Raw genomic sequence first — 19,539 nt, 5'->3', positions numbered from 1 at the left:
GGCAATAATAAATTCGCACCAACTCTAGGATAATGCGCACCATGTGGCAGACTTTTATGCTTTTTGACGTCAATTATCCTGCCAGCGGAGCGAATTATCCTAAGGCGGTGCGAATTTATCATTGCCCGCTATTTTATCGTTTTTTTTGTTGTCAGGGTCTTTACTAACAGCTATTTTTTTCTGCCACATATGCCATGTGGATGTGATCGAGTCCGTTGATCTTACCGATTTCGAACCCCATTTCTGTCGACCCTAGTTTCATCCGATGATCTTATTTCCGTTTCAAATATCACTTTACTTCATTCTATAAAAATCTATATTAGCCTTGAATCTTATCATTGAGATGTCCGACTAAGGCCATTTGGACACAGATCACAAACGAACACCCCTCAGGCCATGTTCTTTCGAATTGTGACAATCGATGGTGAGGCCCCCGACCGATTATTGGGTTGAGACCCTCAGCCCCTCACCATCAGGTGTCACAACCTGAAACAAACAGGGCAAAAACAAGCAGGGCCTATGTATATGTAACTGATCATTGGGAAAGTTCCCATCTCCGATGGACGGTTGAAATGGAAAATGGCCAAAGGTTTGGTGTAGAAATGTATGTATGGCTACTATTGTTCGATGAGTTTGCTAGGGACCATCTAGCAAATCCCTTGCTCGGTTGTTCTGATCAATCTTTAATGCTTGATCTGGTAGGCAACCCACATGGTCCCTGTCCCATGCCAACCCACATCCTATTCATAAGATTAATGCCTACAAAAATCAACGGTGCACCTTTTCTTCATGGAACACTAATCTTATTTGATGGATCAAGATACTGAGATCATCTGATCAAGACAGGATTGACACAAATTGGCTACATCTGTATTTCCCAGCCAGATTAACAGACCCCGTCACATGCACCTGCCAAAGGTAAGCTTAGGCATTTTGGTCTTTTTACATAATAGTTGCTGCTGAGTGGAACCAAACATATCATAGGAGGGGTAGTTTTGTCATTTAAAAAACAAAATGAAATTTGCAGCGGTAAATAGAAGACTGGTTTTGCAAATGGGAGATGATGTTTTCACCCCACTGTAGGATTATACGCCCCACTGGGAACGTGATTTTGACGCGAAGAAGCGTTAAAGACGAGTCTGCCTGCTGTTCCGTTAACAAGGGGATGCATAATCCTACAGGGGGAGTAAAAAATCATCTCCCTTTGCAAATAAAGCGAAGTATAAGACTTCATTTGCAAAAAACCCTAATAATTTTCTGCAAGCAAAGTCTCTCTCTCTCTCTCTCTTTCTCACTCTCTCTTGGAAATGTCGATAGAGCTGAAACTATCCCGAGCAAGCCGTGTTTATCGCCCAAGTGTAAGCCTGATTATAACCCTATTTTTCTTTTTCTTTGGATTTTCCTCATTCTCCATATTTCAGGAGCCCCTCCAAGGCAAAATCATAGCAGACCTTGCTGCCCCCATTTCTCACCAAGCAATTCGCGTTACCGCCACCGGAACAGTCAATTTACAGGTAAATTTTCTATATATTTTTCTCACTTTTGTTCTTTTCTCAATTGTTTCCCGTCGTGAATTTTTACTGTTCTGTTCATGTAGGTTCGTGGAGGAATGACGGGAGTAATTGAATCCTTGTACAATGTGGCAAAACCTATCTCCATCATGTAACCCTCTTTGCTTACTGTATTTTAAATTGAATGATGCCATCATCTCTGTCCTTTTATGTATCATCTTCTTCCTCTCTCTTTATAAATGTTTTCTCTCCAATGTCTCCAAACAATAGCGATCCTGCTAGTGCTAGATATCATCATCAGGTTGAAAAGCTTATCTACCTCACCATCGCATTTTCATATATTTCCTTCCCTTTAAGTGTCGTGAGCTAGTTCATGCAAAGTCCTTTCTATCATTGGGAACTTGTTCAATGTATTTTAAGGTACTCGGAGGGAGTTCAAGGGAAAGGTCTTGTTTTCAGGAAAAACGATCATCTAAGATTGGATTTTTTTTCAAACTGATTAGGCAGGATCACCTTCACGACATGGGTTCAAGTATTGATTATTGCACCTTATTTGAAGAGAATCCAATTACTTGACACAACGAAAAAAATGTGGTTGCACGGTCCATTACAAAACAGAGTACTGTGTGATGGCTTACTCAACCGCTGAATTGATATAGTCTAAAACTCCGATGAATGAACTTGGATTCAAAGTTTCTCAAACTTATGAAGATGTATTATGACAAGCAAGCTGCTACTACATTGCTAACAATCTTGTGTTTAGAGGACTAAACACATTAAAGTGGATTGCCATTTTGTTTGTGTAATGGTCATCGGTAAAATGATGTCTACACTGCATGTTTGGCCAATTTTTCTGAGTTTTCCTTTACTCATATTCACCGTGAATGAAATTCCAGGGAAGATTTACTTTCTAACCGTGGGATGCTATTTATGGATGCCATCTTTGTAGTTTGTGCTCTTGTCATTGCCCTGATTTGGGACCCCAATGGTAATGATTCTGTCCGTTATTTAAATATATATTTTCGAAAAAAAATATCTACACTACATGTTAAATCCAAAGATCAGTTGAACATATTTACAAAAGCTCTTGCTTAGAGAGAATTTGACAGCATTTGTTCCGAGTTGGGCATAAATGACATCTATTCACTAGCTTGAGGGGCGGTGTTGAAGAACTTAAGTCAGATGGGGCCCACTATACAAATGACATGCATTCATTAGTAGTATTTTTGTGTTTATTTGATAGAACCCATCATTGGATGGTCCTAACGGCATACTGTGATGAATTCGTGCGGTGGGAGCTTAACCCATACAAATTTTTTTATCTCCATATTTTCCTTCTTTCTCTTATTCTCTTCTCTTGCTTCTCTTTCTGCCTGTGTATGTTCAATCAAGGATGATGATCTTCTAATGTTAACAAGAACTTTCACGAAGACCAATTCATGACCTCAGTAGATATTGATGAAACTCTGGATTATACAAATATAAAGAAGATTGAAATAATTGATTATGTAAATACTACTATTGATTATTGTAGATATTGGTTAACCTAGTCATTAGCCTTGATTAGTATAGACGAACGGACATAATATTTAAGGAATTTACAACATAGCCCTCACAATACATGATTGCAATAGGTTGTAATATAAACACTATGCTACAATGCATCTCCATGAACTTTTTTCACTTGTGACAAACTTGGAGATGAGTGCAAGACTATAGAACCTAAACCAATATTAATACATTGATAGTTGTTATTCTGCATGTATTTTATTATCACGTGAGTATTATGGATGTAATTATGTTTCTGTCACTACAAGTCTTAAATTTAAATATGCAGTGGAAAGCCTCTTCTAGATTGGGTATCCTCTGCCATCTATATGTGCTTGTTCCTGTCCTCGTTTTTGGATACCATAGTTTGATCAGTTAAAGTTATGTGACAAACTTCCTTTAAATTTGGTTCTTTTTTATGCTATGTTGTTGATTCTCTTCATATGATTTGTTTTTTCACCATTCAAAAACAGGAGTGAGAGCACTGAAATTATGTCTTCTGGAAGGTTAGGTGCAGGAAGAACAGAGGTATTTTATTTTAACAATGTTACTGTTAGTTCAACTTCAGATGACATTTAGTGATATTTATTCATATATGGGTATGGGAAAGCCTTTTTTGTGTGTTAAGAGACAGGTTAGTTATAGTTTTACATTGTTATTCATGCGTAATGATACAGGTTAGGATAGGCCCCATTATAAGTAATGACATACTTGTAATTTTTATTTGATTCATAATATACAAGGTTTGTGGGAGTCTTGGGGTTTGACTTTTACACATCATGAATTCTCTGTTTCATTTGCTTTCTTTCTTCTTCCCTCATTTTTTTGAATGGTGAAATACAAAGAGAGACCTCGATCGGGTGGTCAAGGAAGACAATTAAAAACAACAAAATGTATAAACCCTCAGGGAGGATGATGAATAAAAACCCTCAAAATTGCTTTGTTATCACTTGATGCAGAACAACCGAAGGAAGGACTAATACTTCGCTCTAATACCAAATTGATGTAGGATGATCGACCTCTTATACCAGATGTACGGTGGATCTAAAGAAGGAACTTTAGGGGTGAAAAGGATGGGTAAAGATTAGGGTTTTGGGTCCTATAATTTATGATCAAATTGGAAAAAAATCTTTCTACTAGGTTTCGGGTAGGTTTAGTAGGGTGTAGAGTATTCCGGGAAAGTGCAGGCATATGTCGGGAAAGATTAAGAGATACAGTGTTTAGGCTGAGTTGGGATAGGTAAAACAAGAAGAAGAAAAATAGGATTTTGATGTTTTAAGCAAAGCAAAGGAATATTTTTGGTTCCGAGCATATTCTTTGTGGGGAAGAAACCAAGAAAAGAAGAGAAAAATAAATTGCAAGTAAGGAAAACAAGATACTTATCTCAAGGCATCCCACCAAGAGTATTCCTTTGCATCTTACCATAGAAGATTTGGCATCTCACCCAAGACGGAGAAGCACACTAGCAATCATGTGGCTTCGCACCTTATGAAAGATCAAGGCATTGCATATTTGCAAAGAGTCAATCCACACAAGAGATATATTTTTTTTGGTAGATAAACTGGGGTCGAACCTGCTGCCTCAAGGTTGAGAAACAAAGCTTCAACCATTGAGCTACATGCCCAACCCCTATCACAAGAGAAATCTTTATTCCTTCATCATTTCATAGCATAGCATGGCATCATCCATCCATGGTTTTAAATTTCCTCGAAAATTTCCCGAAATGACTGGAATGTTTCTCGTTTTCATCCCCACCGAAATGGAATCTACATGAATTCCTTCCATGTCATTATTTCTGTCAAAATTCCCAAAATTTTGATTCAAATTTCTGAAATTCGATCAAAATGGTCGGAGCGACAAAAAAAATTGAAAGATGTTATGATTTTTATTTCATTAATGTAGAGAATGATATATGGTAGGCAACATTATTGAACTACACAGCAAAGTAACCGTATCTTATGTTTGGGATGTCAGATTGGCATGGAACCAATGATGTCACTAGGTGTTTAATGTGATTAAGCCATATAGGATGGCTTTCTTATGTGTTGTTTTTTTAAGTATGTATTTGTGCTTATTCAAACATTACCCAAAGTTTCATCTTAGTACTCCATCACTTGCACATTTTTTCCAAATGTTTCCATGATTTTACAAGATTTCCACCGAAACCAAAAATTTTCCATTTTTGTGCTGACAGAAATCGAAATTTAAAACCTTGCTTCCATCATCATTAATATTCCATCATAGCATAGCATAAAAGAAAAGTGCCCTAAGGTTTACAATCTATAAGAAAAAGAAAAGAGCACGAGAAAGTTCTAAAACTCTAAATAAAAACAAAACACTTTTGGAACAAAACATCCTCTTATGAGAGGCCATCTTTCGACCAAAAACCAGAATTTATATACAATATTTGCATAATTTGAGAGGCTAGACTCTTTTAATACAGTGGGTGTATGATCAAAGCTGGGTTTGGGAATAGGGAAAGCTCTGCCCTTATTGTAATTTTCTTAACAAGCTTTTTATTGCCAATAAAAAAAATCCGCTTCTTATCTCTTCCAATCAAATTCTAAAGAAATACTGAAACTAGGACCAAGAAATCAGCTTCTTATGTCTTCCCTATCATATTCTATGGAACTACTGAAACTAGGACTGCTGTTTATGTCCCTAGTCCAAAAAGTTCCAATTTGGAGCCATCTTGAAAACTTCTATTCAAAAGTCGATACAGCCAACATTTTATAATTGGGTTTGGAAATAAAAAAAACCCTTAGGCGGGAACCTTGTTGATTGAAGGGCATTTCAATAAGTTGATATCTTTGTGTGAGGAGCTGACATATTACACCCCTCATGCGTATTTGTTCTTGCATTTGTGGGTTTTGGAAGGCAAGTTTTGAGTAGTCCAATAAAAAAGCAAAAGTGAATCTTTCAACTTCTTTCTTGCCTGTGAAAAGTTGTTTGAGGTTCTAAAGGTTTAATTGATAGGTAATGAGAATATTAAATTTGCTAATCGTGTATGTCCTATCTTGTCAATGATGATTGGTCCTCTGCAATTTCTTAAACCCATTATTTATTCTTCTGATAGATTTGCACTTGTTCTCTAAACTGGGTGGGATTGGTGGTCAAGGTTGGGGTGTTGGTAGTTGCAGTGCCCTAAAATGTTTGCACCACAAGGTCCACAACTAGACTAGGCACCTCAGGAAGTCCTCTTGGAAGCTTCCTTATCAGATATAAGTTCTAAAGATCACTTCAACCATTTAATGAAGTGCAATGCTCTACATCCGAGTCTTCTACAAGACCATGCATTACAGCTAGCCTGTGTTTCATGCTACTTATCCTTATGGTGTCTGTCCTTCTATAATTGATATAGGTGATCATATGAAAAGTCATCATAATGTTTTCTCAGCTTTTATCCCATTAGTTACTTCTGTGGCTGTTCAAATCCTGCCCCTAGTTCGGTGATATGGAATGTTACTTTTCCCCTCAATTTTCCTTGTCTTCAATCCTTGTAGTCCCTACCATGGTTTTAAATCTCGGTTTCGGTTCCAGACTCAGCCGAAACCGAAATTTCGGTCGAAATACCGAAATTTGGTTAAAAGATATGAAATGTCAGTTTTTTGGGGAGAATTCAGTAAAAAAAAAGCATTTATTGAAATTTTGGCTGAAATTTCCGAAACTTATGATCTTTTGGCCGAAATTTCCAAACTTTGAACTGAAATTTGGTTCTGTTTCGGTACATTTTGGTTTCGGTCTTGACCTCAACTCAACTCGACTCAATAAAGCCTTTAGATAAAAAATTCATGAAGAAGGTGAAAGGAATCTACCCGGCTCTAATACTGGTTCTAGTTGGGTTCTTCTACGTGGACCATTTTCTTCCATTCTATCCTATCCAAGGTCATGCTCTCTGTTATGTTCCTAGCTATCAAGTTTTTCCTCACTGTTTCTACCCAAGTTGTTTTCGGTCTGCCCCTACCTCTTTTTACTCCCTCAATTTGGCACGAGTCACCTCTTCTCACCGGAGCATCCAAGGGCCTACGTTAGATATGTCCAAACCATCTTAAGTGGTGCCCTCTCATCTTCTCCTCAATTGGAGCCACCCCCACCTTTTTACGAATGTCTTCATTTTTAATTCTATCTAACCTTGTGTGGCCGCGCATCCATCTAAGCATTCGCATCTCCGTTACACTCATCTTATGCACACTCATCTTGGTGGCCCAACATTTTGAGCCGTACAGCATGGCTGGCCTCACAGCTGTCTTATAAAACTTTCCCTTCAACTTAGTAGGGATTTTACGGTCGCACAGAACTCCTGAGGCAAGCTTCCACTTCAACCAACCTGCTCTTATTCTATGGTTAACATCCTCTTCAATATCTCCTTCCTTATGTAGAATTGAACCAAGATAGCGAAAGATATCCCTTTTAGGTACCTCCTGTCCAGTCATATTTACTACATCCTCGTCCCGCCTCCTTACATTACTAAAGTTGCATTCCATGTATTCTGTCATAGTCCTACTCAGTCTAAAACCTTTAGATTCCAAAGTAGTTCTCCATAACTCTAATTTAGCGTTTACTCCTGCTTTGGTTTCGTCGATTAATACTATGTCATCTGCAAATAACATACACCACGGCACCTCATCCTGGATACCCTCCGTAAGCTCATCCATAACTAGTGTAAAAAGATAAGGGCTTAGAGCTGATCCTTGGTGCAGTCCTATTGTAATTGGAAACTCATTAGACGTGCCATCCGTGGTTCTGACACTAGGTACTGCTCCATCGTACATATCCTTAATCGCATCAACATATTTAGTAGGCATTTTTTTCATTTCAAGGATCCACCACATAACATTCTTGAGAACCTTATCATACGCTTTCTCCAAATCAATGAAAATCATATGAAGGTCCTTTTTATTTTCTCTAAATCTCTCCATTAACCGCTTAATTAAGAAGATAGCTTTCATAGTCGATCGTTCGGGCAGGAAGCCAAACTGATTCTCTGACACCTTAGTCTCTTTTCTTAGTCTATACTCAATTAATTACCCTCTCCCAAATCTTCATGGTGTGACTCATTAGCTTAATTCCCCGGTAATTGGTGCAACTCTGAATATCCTCTTTATTCTTATAAATAGGTACTAATGTACACTTCCTTCACTCATCAGTTATCTTCTTAGTCTTCAAAATATTGTTAAATAATCTAGTTAATCGAAATCCGAAATCCGAAATTTCGGTCCAAATTTAAAACCATGGTCCCTACTTCTCCTAATTTTTTACCTGCTTAGTAGTCTATCTAACAACTAACCTCAACTATAGGATGACTTTTTGGCCCCTTATTGTGTTCACGACTGGAGGACCAGGATGATGGTTGGTATGGATTGTAAGGCTTATGAGTTCTACCTCTTCTCTAATCTAACAATCTCAATGAGGTGTTTCTGATCATTGTTGAATACCCCTCTTTCTGTTCTCCATACTTTTTTCTTCCTCTTTTTTTTGGAATGGTTAGTTTTTGCTTCCTTTTGGTTTATGCTTTTGTTTGTTTGAAATAATTGAAGCCTTAATCATGTTAATTTTTTTGTAAATGCTAATTATCTTAGCATGTAACACGACTGATTGGCTATGTGTATCAGGCTACCCGTTAAATCTATAACTGTCTATTTTTGTTTACTTTTTACTTTTTACTCTATGGCCAGAAATATTTCAAGTTTTATGAATTTAAGATGTTATCATGCATTATGTTTCTATGATGTAACTTAAGATTGATTAGGATGTACAAAGTCGTAAAGTGCAACTGGACAAAGTTGCAAACAGAATAATAGAAGAGCAAGGGAGATGAAGGAAAAGATAAATAATGACTCAGCATTCATTTCAAAGTTCAAACTTCAAAGTAGGAATTATAAACTACTAACCATAATGCGCTAGAAAGTATAGCATACAAACTATAAAGTGAATGTAGAGTTCATTCCTGGAGGAAGTTTTATATACAAAATTGAGCAAGTTTTGCATAGGTAATACGAATTAGGTTTATCAGGGAGCATGAATTAGATAATGGTATACACGTTTAATGAAAGGTCTGTTTTCAAAATTTTAAAATTCACTATAGAAAATAGTTTTTCCGTTGAGACTGTTTTTAGGTGATTTATGTTCATGGCAGATACCATTTTCCATGATTATTGGAACACATGGACATGATGGTGGCAAACTATTTTATGAGACCTTCCATGGAGCAAATATCAGCATCCAGGTAGAACGTTTTTCTTTCATTTTTTCCATCATTTTTTATGTTTGGATCATTGGTTGCTATTTTTTTAGTTATCTTTTTCAAAACTTTTATGTAGTAGCTCAATGTTTTATCAGATGTTTGATGTCTAATTCTTTCTATAATAGTATCTAATAACTGCAGAGATAACGAGAGGATACCTTCATAAATCTCTATCCGCTACTATGGAGTTCATCGTAGAAAGTGCTAAGGGTAAGGGTGTACTGTCTTGTTTGTTTCTAATTCCTTCTATGCATCTTAATTATTTGATTTGTAAATGGCTCCTTTTTTTCTCCATGTTTACAGCCAATCTTATGGAGGCACCGGTTTCTCCTGAAATGGTTAACTTCCATATTACCCCGGATACCCAAAGACATCCATTACTTCCTGAACTGATATCAGGTTTGCTCCTGATTAGTTTCTTTCTAGATAGCATCATAACATAGTTAAGCTTAAGTATGGAAGGGAATTAGATTTGTTAGATTTCTGTTTTTCTTTGGAATTTCAATTGATTAATGGTTTAGCTGATAACTCAGTTGTTACTTATTCGTGATTAATATTGTTGTGAAGCAGAGGGTGTTTGGTACCAATCCCCGTGGGAATTGAACACGAGACCTTAGACAAGGTTCATGGCCCCTTACCACAAACGCAACAGTGCGGGATTGGTATTCGTGATTAATATTGTTATTGCTTAGTTGTGTGCTTGTAGCTAATAATATTGGATGATTGATTTTAAGTTCAGTACCCCTCATATCATTGATCGGCCATTTGTCAAGGTGTGTTCAATCTATCTGGAAAATTGAAAATATAAGATAGGAAACCAGAAAATTTCTAAATTTATTGGAAACTTGAAATCTTTATTTAAAAATTTGGAACGGAGAAAAGAAATCTACTGGATTGCCCGAGTCAAATATTGAATCTGCAGATTCAGAAGAACTTTTAATGAGCCCTAAAAATGTTGAATAAGTTAATAGAAGAGCAGCAGGTAACTCTAGTGGAATCATTCGTATGTTAGCTTGGAAAAAGCTTACGATAGAATTGAGTGGCCTTTGCTTATGTGGATGAACTAAAAATGGGTTTTCATTTAAAATGGAAAAAGTGAATTTATGGTGTATTTCAGAGGCTCACTTCTCAATTATTAGCAATGGTGTGTCTATTTTCACTTCCTCTTAAGGCCTTAGGTAAGGGCATACCATATCTCCTGCCCTCTTTACTCTTGCAGTGGAGGCCATTGGTGTTATCTCTTTGGAATGGAGTCTGAGTCCAGCTTCTTTCATGATATTAGCAGTGCTGAAGGTGGTCCCGTTCTATCTCATCTTTAATAGGTTCATGATACTATTGTCCTTGAGTCTTATGAAGTTCAAGCTATTCACTTTTTTTTGAATGATAGCCAATGTTATTTAAAGAGACTGAGATGGTCAAGGTACAGAAGGATAAAAAAAACATAGCAAAGGCAAAATACAGAGAAAACCAAATTAAAATCATGGTGCAAGAGAGTCAAATAAGGCTAAAGACTAAAGATCTCTGGGCACCCCTAATCTAGCCATGCTATCGGCCATCTTGTTTGCTGAACGCCGCACATGCCTAAAGGTAACTGACATGGATCTCGTGAATCTCATCAAAGAATCTATCAAATCTCCAAGGATGTTTTTGGGCCTCTTTCAGCCACTTAATGACATTTAAGGAATCCCATTCAACCACCACGCATGCCAAAATTTAATGCTTTGATGAGATGCTCGAACCTCAACTTCCGATGCTTGCCACCCCAATCGGACCCGCAAAGGCCCAAACTATTTCCCCTTGGTCTTTTCATAATACCCCGCCAATTCCTTGGCAAAATAGGTTCAGATCCATCTCCCACTCCCATCATTTCTTTTCCGTCAACAAAGATACTGAATTAGAATTCCCATAGGTAATAATTAGTTCCATCAAACTTAACAGAGATGGAATCTGATCTATTGCCTGTGGCAGCCATGATAGATTCTCAAACACCAATTAAAATAATTTCTTTGATGTCATGGAAACGGATAAATCTGACAGGCCAAACCGAATTTCTTGGAAATATAATGTCCAATACCTCAAAAAAAATTAGAAATTGCTCAATGGGTCATAAGCCGTATAAATTTCAGTCACATACATCAGTTTCAAATATGCATCTCAGAAGTCCAAAGGAACTGAACTACAAGCAGAAAGTTCAGATCTAAATCTGATGATAGACAACCTAAGGATGAGTTTTATCATCATCCAAATATCTCTTCAACTAGATTCCAAATTCCACATAGTCAATGTATTGTATGTTAGTCTCCTCAACAAAACGTCTCCAAGAGGTGGATGAACAGCCCACAAAGTGCAAACTGATTGCACATTTACTGTAATCAGGGTTTCCTCAACCCAAGATCACAAGAGATGGAGTAAATACCTTTTAGCTACACAAAGGGATGCATACGCCTACAAAAGGCAGATCTGGGCTCCAAATCCCAGATCACAGGCTCACATACGAGATCTGATAAGAGTCATCACTGTTTGGTGGTTGAATTCATTCTTTCTCACAAAAAATTTCTGAGATGCCTTTCTCCATTTCACGAACCTACTCTTCTTATCTTTCCTAGCTCTGATACCATGTCAAGATTGGTTCAAGATGAGAAAAGAAGAAGAGAATAAAAGAAGGGAGGAAACCAAACAAACAAACTGTTTGAAGGATGCAGGAGTTCAAGGCAAAACTCACGATTTCTCTCCTCTAATGTATATACTTAATATGCAAGTATATTACATCAGGTGACCTTGGACTGTACACAAAACTAGAGGGCAAAAAAGTAATCTAACCTAATGGCTTAGATATTCAGTCTATTATGATATTCCTCTCTTTGGAAAATATTCAGTCTTTGGAAAATATTCAGTCTCTAATGCTGTTTCAATTTTACCATTATCTAAAAAGCCAGCAAACACTTTGACAGTTATGCACTATTAGTTGGACTTGATGGCTGAATTTGTTATTTTTAATCAATTTTAGTCTTTTTCTTACAATTGGCATCGTTTTCCTCACTTTGTTACTTTATATTTTCTTATAATATCAGTTTTTTAAATTTAAAACTAATATTTTCAAGTCAAGTGATGCATAATTTTCTACTTTCTACCCATTTACATTCCATGAAAACTCAACTCAACTCCACTCAACTCAGCTAAGCCATTTACACTCCATGAAAAGTTTAAATATTTTTTGCTCTGACCATCATTCCTTCTTGGTGCTTTGCTGAAATATCCACAATTTTCAGTGCCTTCTTTTAACACAAGCAACCCATATTTTTATATTTTTGACTTATGTACCTTATATTGGATTTATACAGGTGGATTCCAAGTTACCGGAAACATTTGCACCCGGTGTTCTTTGTCTGATCCTGTTTGTGGTGATCTAACTGTAGAAGCATCTGCAATACCTATACACTCTATTGATCTTCAGTTACTTCGTGTAGAGTCCATTATTGTTGGAGAGAGAATTGTAACTGAAACCTCTGTGGTTCAGACTACACAGGCAAGCGGCATTTCATCTCTTTAAAAACTCTCCTGACATAACCACATTTGTATAACAAGCTATTTGTTCCATCTATTAGATTGCTGATGGAGATGTTTGTCGATCCATGACTCTACCAGTATATGTGATAATTCCCCGTCTTTTGACATGTCCTACTGTATTAGCTGGGTAAGTTTTCTATAATCTTATCATTCAAAAAAGAAAAGAAAAAAAGATGTCGATAATCTTTATGAATGCATCTTTTCTATTTTATTTTTCCAAGAGCGCTTCCATTATAATGTGTTATTTCAGTGCTAGAAAACCCATATTTTATTGTATAGTACTTTGTTTAGATGCCATTGAACTTGTTGATTTGCATGTATGATGCAAAAACACTGTTTTCCATGTGACAATTAAAAATGAATGGTGGCAAGCTGGTCTGTAAGGTAAAATCTAAAACCCTGGATCCAATGGCTCTGTAGGGTCTGCGAATTTTCTTTTGTAATTGAAGAAAGGAAAAAGTGAAGAAAGACTGTATAATGATTCATTTGGAAGAATAAGCAACTTTGTGTATTGAAAGGAGTGACATTCATAAACATAAACGAAAAGGATTTGAAACGGAAGGAAAACTTTTAGGTCAGGTTCAATCTAAGCTCAAATTCTACTCTGATACTATGTTAAAAATATGAAAGGAAAATATAGAAACGAAGCGAGAAAAGTACTTGTACTAATGAAAAAGTCAAAATTTCTTATCATAGAAAAGAGAAGTTGAATTACCTATTTAGAATCTATACATGTCATATGAAAAGGACTGAAATGCCACTCCATATACAAATATTTAGATTCTAAAATTAATAATATGGATAGATTCTTTGAATGCATATGGAGGTTAATGAAGAAAAGAAGGGCAAAGTTGGAATCAAACTATGTCGGCCAAAACTGACATGTATAGACTGACATTTGAAACCCTGGCTGATTGATCTTATTGAAACTACTCTACCGCTAGCTTAAAAGTCTATTCTATTCTACATGCCCTAAAATAATAAAATATTGGAGATACTGTCACATTTAGAGGGATTTTATTCTAACCGTGAAGCAATTTGCTACATCAATCAAACGGCACAAGTCATACAAGCTAAATCGTCTGCATACTGAATGTGTGATGTATCTTCTTCTTCTTGGTTTTTTTTTTGACCAAGTGATTAAATAACAAAAAAAGATACGATAAAGGCTCTTGGAATGCCCAACATGAGGAAAAAACAAAGGACAACACCTAACCTACAGACAAAATAAATTACTAGCATTTGTTGCACAATACGCCAAAATTACCTAATGAACTAGCCTGGCAAACCCATTCTCTATGAATGTGAGAAATAACTAGATCAGAAAAACCATCAAATAATATCCTCCATCCCTCTAAATATGTAGGAAAAGTGGCACGGAGGAAAGAACTTTTCCTATGCCAGTTGATGACCATCAACGAATTTATCCAGATCCTCTCATATCCAAACTTTGGTAATTAGCTTTAAACCCCTTCCAGTGCATGGTGTACCTTCAAGAGTCTCTTTTGACATTTGTAGCAAAGTTAAGAAGTCAAAATAAGGTGGCAGATGTGCTTGGCGAGCTTGCTTCCTCATTGGATAGGTGATAATTAAAGTGGTGCATTTTGTCTGAATTAAGGATCGTGTGCTTGGTATCTTTAGGAATTGTGCAGTAATCATTAAGGATCATGTGCTTGGTGTATCTTTATGCACAAAATGCTTGGAGATCCTCTGTATTGAAGGAGTTTATTGGATATTATTTCCTAGGTATCTTTAGGAATTGGAAAGTGATCATTAAGGGCACATTTGGCTACCATGAATTTTTTTCATGATACATCTGTGTTTCTAAGTGCTGAGAAAGGGGTAGGGCGGGTGAAGTGGCTGAAAATCGCAAAACAAAAATCAGGAAACTAGCGTCTCCAAGTGATGAGAAGTGGCTAAAAATCAGGAAGCAAAAAACTCTACTTAACTTTGATGCATCGTCATTGGGAAATCCGGGTCTGGGAGTGAGGGTGTTCTATGAAATAATTTGAGGGAGATTATGTTGTCATTTTTCGGACCGATGGGTGTGATGGATTCAAACTAGGAGGAGGTGTGGACTCTTATTACTGGGCTACACATCTTTCTTGAGGGTTGGGAGGTTCTTTCTAGGTGGAAGGGGATTCATCTAACATTATCTATTGGGCAAACAGGAAAAGCCTCGTCTCGTGGAGATTATTAGCACGGTCTATCTACAATTTTATTACCTTTGTAAGCAGTTTTTTTTTTTTTTTCTCATTCCTAGGAGTACTAACAATTTAGCGGACTAACTTGCAAGAATCCAAGTGGGGTCAATAAGAATGCATTATTTGCGATGCAACCTCTGCCCCGCTTGCAATTTCTGTTTTTCCTTACCATTTCAAAAGGAAAAAAAATTAAAATAAAAAGTTCTTATGGAGCTTCTTCATCTCATGCTTTTAATGTGGTTTGTATCATATGATTCTTGCTCATTTTTTACCATTACTAAAAATCTTTACATCATTATGATTCTCATCTAAATTCCTTGTCCAGACCCTTCTCAATTGAATTTCAGGTGTCCATAATCATTACCTTCCAGTCAGAGTTATCAAAACTGTATCCCAAATCTGATCTCAGAACACCAAGGCTATGGGTAAGCACTAAACATTGAGATGCATTTTTTAGGAAAAATGTGTTATTTGTAATATGGTTCTCTCTCCATCTTTCAGTTGGCAATGGAGACCCTACCGCTGAGATTATTCCGTACGAAATGAGGTAATTAATACCTCTAGCTAATCACAGCAGTACCAAAGTCTTGAGTCTAAAATCTAAATATTTTCTGTAATCAATGTTGGGGATGCATTGAATGTGTCATGTCAATGATGGATATACCCTTCTATTGTACACATTTTGGTAGCTGTTTCAGTTCCTCGGGCTTTGTAACTAACAGCCCATGTAAGAATATAAAAAGATGGATATGCACATATCAAAACAAGCTTTGGAAATAGAGACCTCAGCCACATCCAAATTCAGCATGAGCATTTGTTGACAGCTTCATGTGGTTAAAATCCGGGTGCATGATCATGCATAAATCTCGGATCTCTGATATTATGTTGGCCAATTCCATGGACCAGGGGCCCTGTTTGTAGCTCATGCTAATGCATTAGGTGAGACCCTTTAAATAATTAAGGCCCCGTATGGATCACACTATTTCAAACCCCAAAGAAGAGCTCTGGCATCCGCCTCATTAGAACTTTTATAGTCATTCGATGACAATGTCATTTTGAATCACATCCTATTGCTGCAAAAGGGGTTCGTCTCATCTCCATGGCTGCTTCCTTTGTCGACAGATCAAGGGTCTTGAAGATCTTAGAGTCCAGCTAGGAAGACCCTCTGTCTGGTGCAGTGATTAGGAAAGCTGAGAGAGACTGGTGGGCTATGTTTTTCCACCAGATGTTTTATTTTAATCTGGCCATGTTTAGATTGCAAGAAAAACATTTCTGATGGAAATTCTTTTTTTGGAAAATATTTTTTCTTTATGGGTTGCAAGAATTTTCTGGAAAAGTTTAGACAGGAAAAATATTTCTAAAAGCTCCTAAATTTTTTGCAATTGAACCAACCCTATTCAATTTTTACTTAAGAGGTTCCTTAAATTCATGATAATATCACTTTAAATTAATTATAATCATATAATTTTCCTCTAAATCGTGTCAAGAAAAAAAAATTCTGTCAGAAATGTTTTTCTTGCAAACCAAACATGGAAATATTTTTCTTACAATCCAAACAGGCCCTCGATGGAATTTATTTTCCATGGAATAATCCATTCCATATGTTTTTTCGAGCGGATAGGATGAAGTATAGAAATCAGAGGTCTATCCGAGAGAGAGAGAGAGAGAGAGAGAGAGAGAGAGAGAGAGAGAGAGAGTTGTAGAGAAATTAAGGAGGCATGGCGTGCACAGCTCGATTCTCAGCCACCATTACCATCCTCTCAAATCTTACCAGAAACAACATAAAAAACAATAACGGTTCATCTCTTCCTTCTTCTCCTAAAATAAAGCGTAGAAGCCGAAGTAGTGATGCTGGGTTACGTAGAAAACCCACGCAAAAGAAGCCCTCAGTAGCGCAGGTCGAAAGGGCAATAGGAGCCGGTATTTTCCGAGACCGTAATCCCAGGCCAGTATTTTCCCTTCCCTTTTCAGATAAATTATCTAAGCTGTTTTATAAAAGACATTCATTCGATTTGAATAGTAATGTATAAATGTAGTGGCGATGAAATCCCAACTGGGTTCGACTTTCTGGCATCCACACCCATCGGACAGCCCGAAGGATCCCCCGAGAAAAAGCTCCGTGAGGCTGGTGAATGGATCCTTAACCGCACTGAGGGTGGTTCTCGCTCTGGTATATCTCTTTATCTCTCTCACACACACTTCTATCTATCCTTGTTAAGTTTCCTTTGCCTAGAGGATGATGCCCTTGCTTATTTTGATTTATGTTACCATTTCTTCTTGCAATTACATGCTAAATAGACTTTCATATGTATTACTGATCAGTTTGGTCTGCAACCCAATTGCATCTTGGGTGCAATTTGTACCCAAAATGCACTTTTAGATTTTGCAACTTTACCCACAAATTGCACCCAAAACACTTCCAACCCAACCCGGGTTTGTTGAAATACCATCATTGTGGACTGTGTAGACAATATGATTAAACCTCATTTTGCCTGTGTGTGTGTTTAAAAGCAGAACGTTTGTGCTGGGATTGCCCCATCCTGGAGACAAATTCGTGTAGGGACCCTTTTTACAAACTTTGAGAAGTCTGCATAGGGGGGAAATATTGTCTTAAATATTGCAGCAGCTTGATCTGACTCAAATTGTCCACGTTGTCCCTCCATTTCTCTCCTACTCTTCTTTACCATTTTCATTTTTACCCCTCTTTTTATAGTAGGAAGATCAGAACACTGTCTCTCTGCTGTTTGTCATTTGAAGCTGCAATGATGAATTGACAGCTCAAAGAAACATGCTTTATTTACTTCATTTTTCTTGGCACTAGGGCAATTCCTTGCAGTTATTAGGCCCTACCTACACTTTACTCTTTATGTCGTTGCTTCTTCTGAAAAAGAAAACCTCTTTTTGTTTATGCTCTTATCACAACCCTTGTGTCCGTTGTAAGATCCTTTTCTATCCATTTGCATTCTGATTGATAATTCTTCTTTTCATGGACATCTTTTCCATGGTTTTCTTTATTCTATGAGCATCTTTTTTTCTTTAATGTTTGATATATGAGAGTCATTTCCATATCTTTCATCAGGCAATACATGATGATCTCTCACCCTTGCCTTTCTTTCCTTATTTCTTGCTAAGTTGCTCCTTTGTGGAAGAAAACTACATATACATCAAACTTAGCAGAGAAAAAAACAGCAACCACAAATAAAGTGGGTACTAACAAATAGAAGTTTTTTTCTATAAGGAATTGTGAGATTGTACTTATCAGCATGCTGCTATCATACAAGGAATGCTTCTTTTTGCTGAATTGAAGTTTTCTTTAGTTATTAAGGGGTTTTCAGTTCATTTGGTCCCCTCCCTCCTCTCCAATGTAGCAACTTAGGGCAATAAAGCTTTTATCAATTGTCTTATCGGTGCTTCGACTTGCGGTCCATGTTCTTTTAGTCCATTGAACTCTCTAACAACCTTTTCTTCCCCATGTTACTTCATCTCCATATGGTATCCTCCAATTGAAACCTAAAACCAGTTATCAAATTATTTTCACTGGATCCTGACACTTTGGCAATCATCTGGTCCTTCTAGGAGCTAAGGCAGATTGTTTGAAGTAGATATTCAATCCCTGTCTAAAGCCTCCACTGCACCCTAAGCACATTTAGTTCTTCACAATTTACATTGGAGGGAAAAGGAAAAAAAAATAACAGCTTACATTTGAAGTGATAAATCTTTACTCAACAACCATGACTAATCTCATTTTCAAAATTTGTAGCTTATTATCTATGTAGCACAATTTACCTTGTTCTTTTCTTCTTGTTATGGATGCAATTTGTGTGCTAGCACATCCTCTTTCCACTAACTAAAGCTATATTATATCGATCATGTTGTGACTCTGCAGGGCAGGAAATTCTTATGGTAGTATGTCTAAATATTCTACCATTGTGGCTGTTCTTCCTCTTGGTTGCATCTGGGATTATAAAGCTACCATTCTCTCTCCCTTATCTGGATGACCTCCTTATGTAAATATCCATCTCAAAGTTGAGTTCCACCTAGTAATGTGATAGTACTATAATTGGTTTGACCAACCCCATCACCATCCTAGCAGTTGGTATCACGTGACCTGAAAATAATCTCAATAGTTCAAAAGAAGCTAAACCACCAAGATCGACATGATACATTTGTTGTGTTCTCTGGCTCCACAATGACTGAGAATAAGCTTTTTATCACCCTGGATACTGGAGGAGCATGCCATGCAAAAGCAGACATCGAGAGATCTCCACCACCCATGTAGTTAATGAAGTAAATGTGGTAAAGTATATTAATTCCAGTTATTTTTCTTATGGATGTTGCGAGTTTTGGCAAATATTGGTTTTAGGCTTGTGTCGCTTGCTACACAACCAGCAGCAAAAGATTTGGAAATTGAAATGTTAAGGATTCCAATTGTATTCAATTGATCTGAACTATTTTCTGTCGATCT

The 19,539-nt window shown here is 37.0% G+C and overlaps 2 protein-coding genes across 2 annotated transcripts; both read left to right on the top strand.

The window, feature by feature from the left end:
• Window positions 1-1,173: 1,173 nt before the first annotated feature.
• On the top strand, window positions 1,174-15,881 carry LOC143892458 (Vacuolar protein sorting-associated protein 26). Its single transcript, XM_077397081.1, has 11 exons — window positions 1,174-1,358; window positions 1,422-1,514; window positions 1,598-1,662; window positions 3,533-3,587; window positions 9,196-9,285; window positions 9,429-9,513; window positions 9,607-9,702; window positions 12,645-12,829; window positions 12,909-12,997; window positions 15,400-15,499; window positions 15,576-15,881. The coding sequence occupies exons 1-11, from the start codon at window positions 1,308-1,310 to the stop codon at window positions 15,618-15,620; spliced, it is 954 nt and encodes a 317-aa protein (XP_077253196.1). The 5' UTR covers window positions 1,174-1,307; the 3' UTR covers window positions 15,621-15,881.
• An 840-nt stretch (window positions 15,882-16,721) lies between these two features.
• On the top strand, window positions 16,722-19,536 carry CRR3 (chlororespiratory reduction 3). The gene is made up of 3 exons (XM_077397084.1): window positions 16,722-17,019; window positions 17,111-17,244; window positions 18,961-19,536. The coding sequence occupies exons 1-3, from the start codon at window positions 16,793-16,795 to the stop codon at window positions 19,083-19,085; spliced, it is 486 nt and encodes a 161-aa protein (XP_077253199.1). The 5' UTR covers window positions 16,722-16,792; the 3' UTR covers window positions 19,086-19,536.
• Window positions 19,537-19,539: the final 3 nt, after the last annotated feature.

Source organism: Tasmannia lanceolata, unplaced genomic scaffold (assembly GCF_043159265.1).
Source record: "Tasmannia lanceolata isolate RefF3 unplaced genomic scaffold, GAP_Taslan_0.1 ptg000015l, whole genome shotgun sequence".
Lineage (NCBI taxonomy): Eukaryota > Viridiplantae > Streptophyta > Magnoliopsida > Canellales > Winteraceae > Tasmannia > Tasmannia lanceolata.
This window is presented reverse-complemented; position numbering and strand designations above follow the sequence as displayed.

Bases quoted from the DNA above. Each gene is read 5' to 3' on its own strand.
- LOC143892458 (XM_077397081.1), top strand. From the start codon at position 1,308: ATGTCGATAGAGCTGAAACTATCCCGAGCAAGCCGTGTTTATCGCCCA. The intron at 9,703-12,644 runs GTTTGCTCCTGA...GGATTTATACAG, and splicing joins ACTTCCTGAACTGATATCAG to GTGGATTCCAAGTTACCGGA. The intron at 15,500-15,575 runs GTAAGCACTAAA...TCCATCTTTCAG, and splicing joins TCAGAACACCAAGGCTATGG to TTGGCAATGGAGACCCTACC.
- CRR3 (XM_077397084.1), top strand. From the start codon at position 16,793: ATGGCGTGCACAGCTCGATTCTCAGCCACCATTACCATCCTCTCAAAT. The intron at 17,020-17,110 runs GCCAGTATTTTC...GTATAAATGTAG, and splicing joins TTCCGAGACCGTAATCCCAG to TGGCGATGAAATCCCAACTG. The intron at 17,245-18,960 runs GTATATCTCTTT...GTGACTCTGCAG, and splicing joins TGAGGGTGGTTCTCGCTCTG to GGCAGGAAATTCTTATGGTA.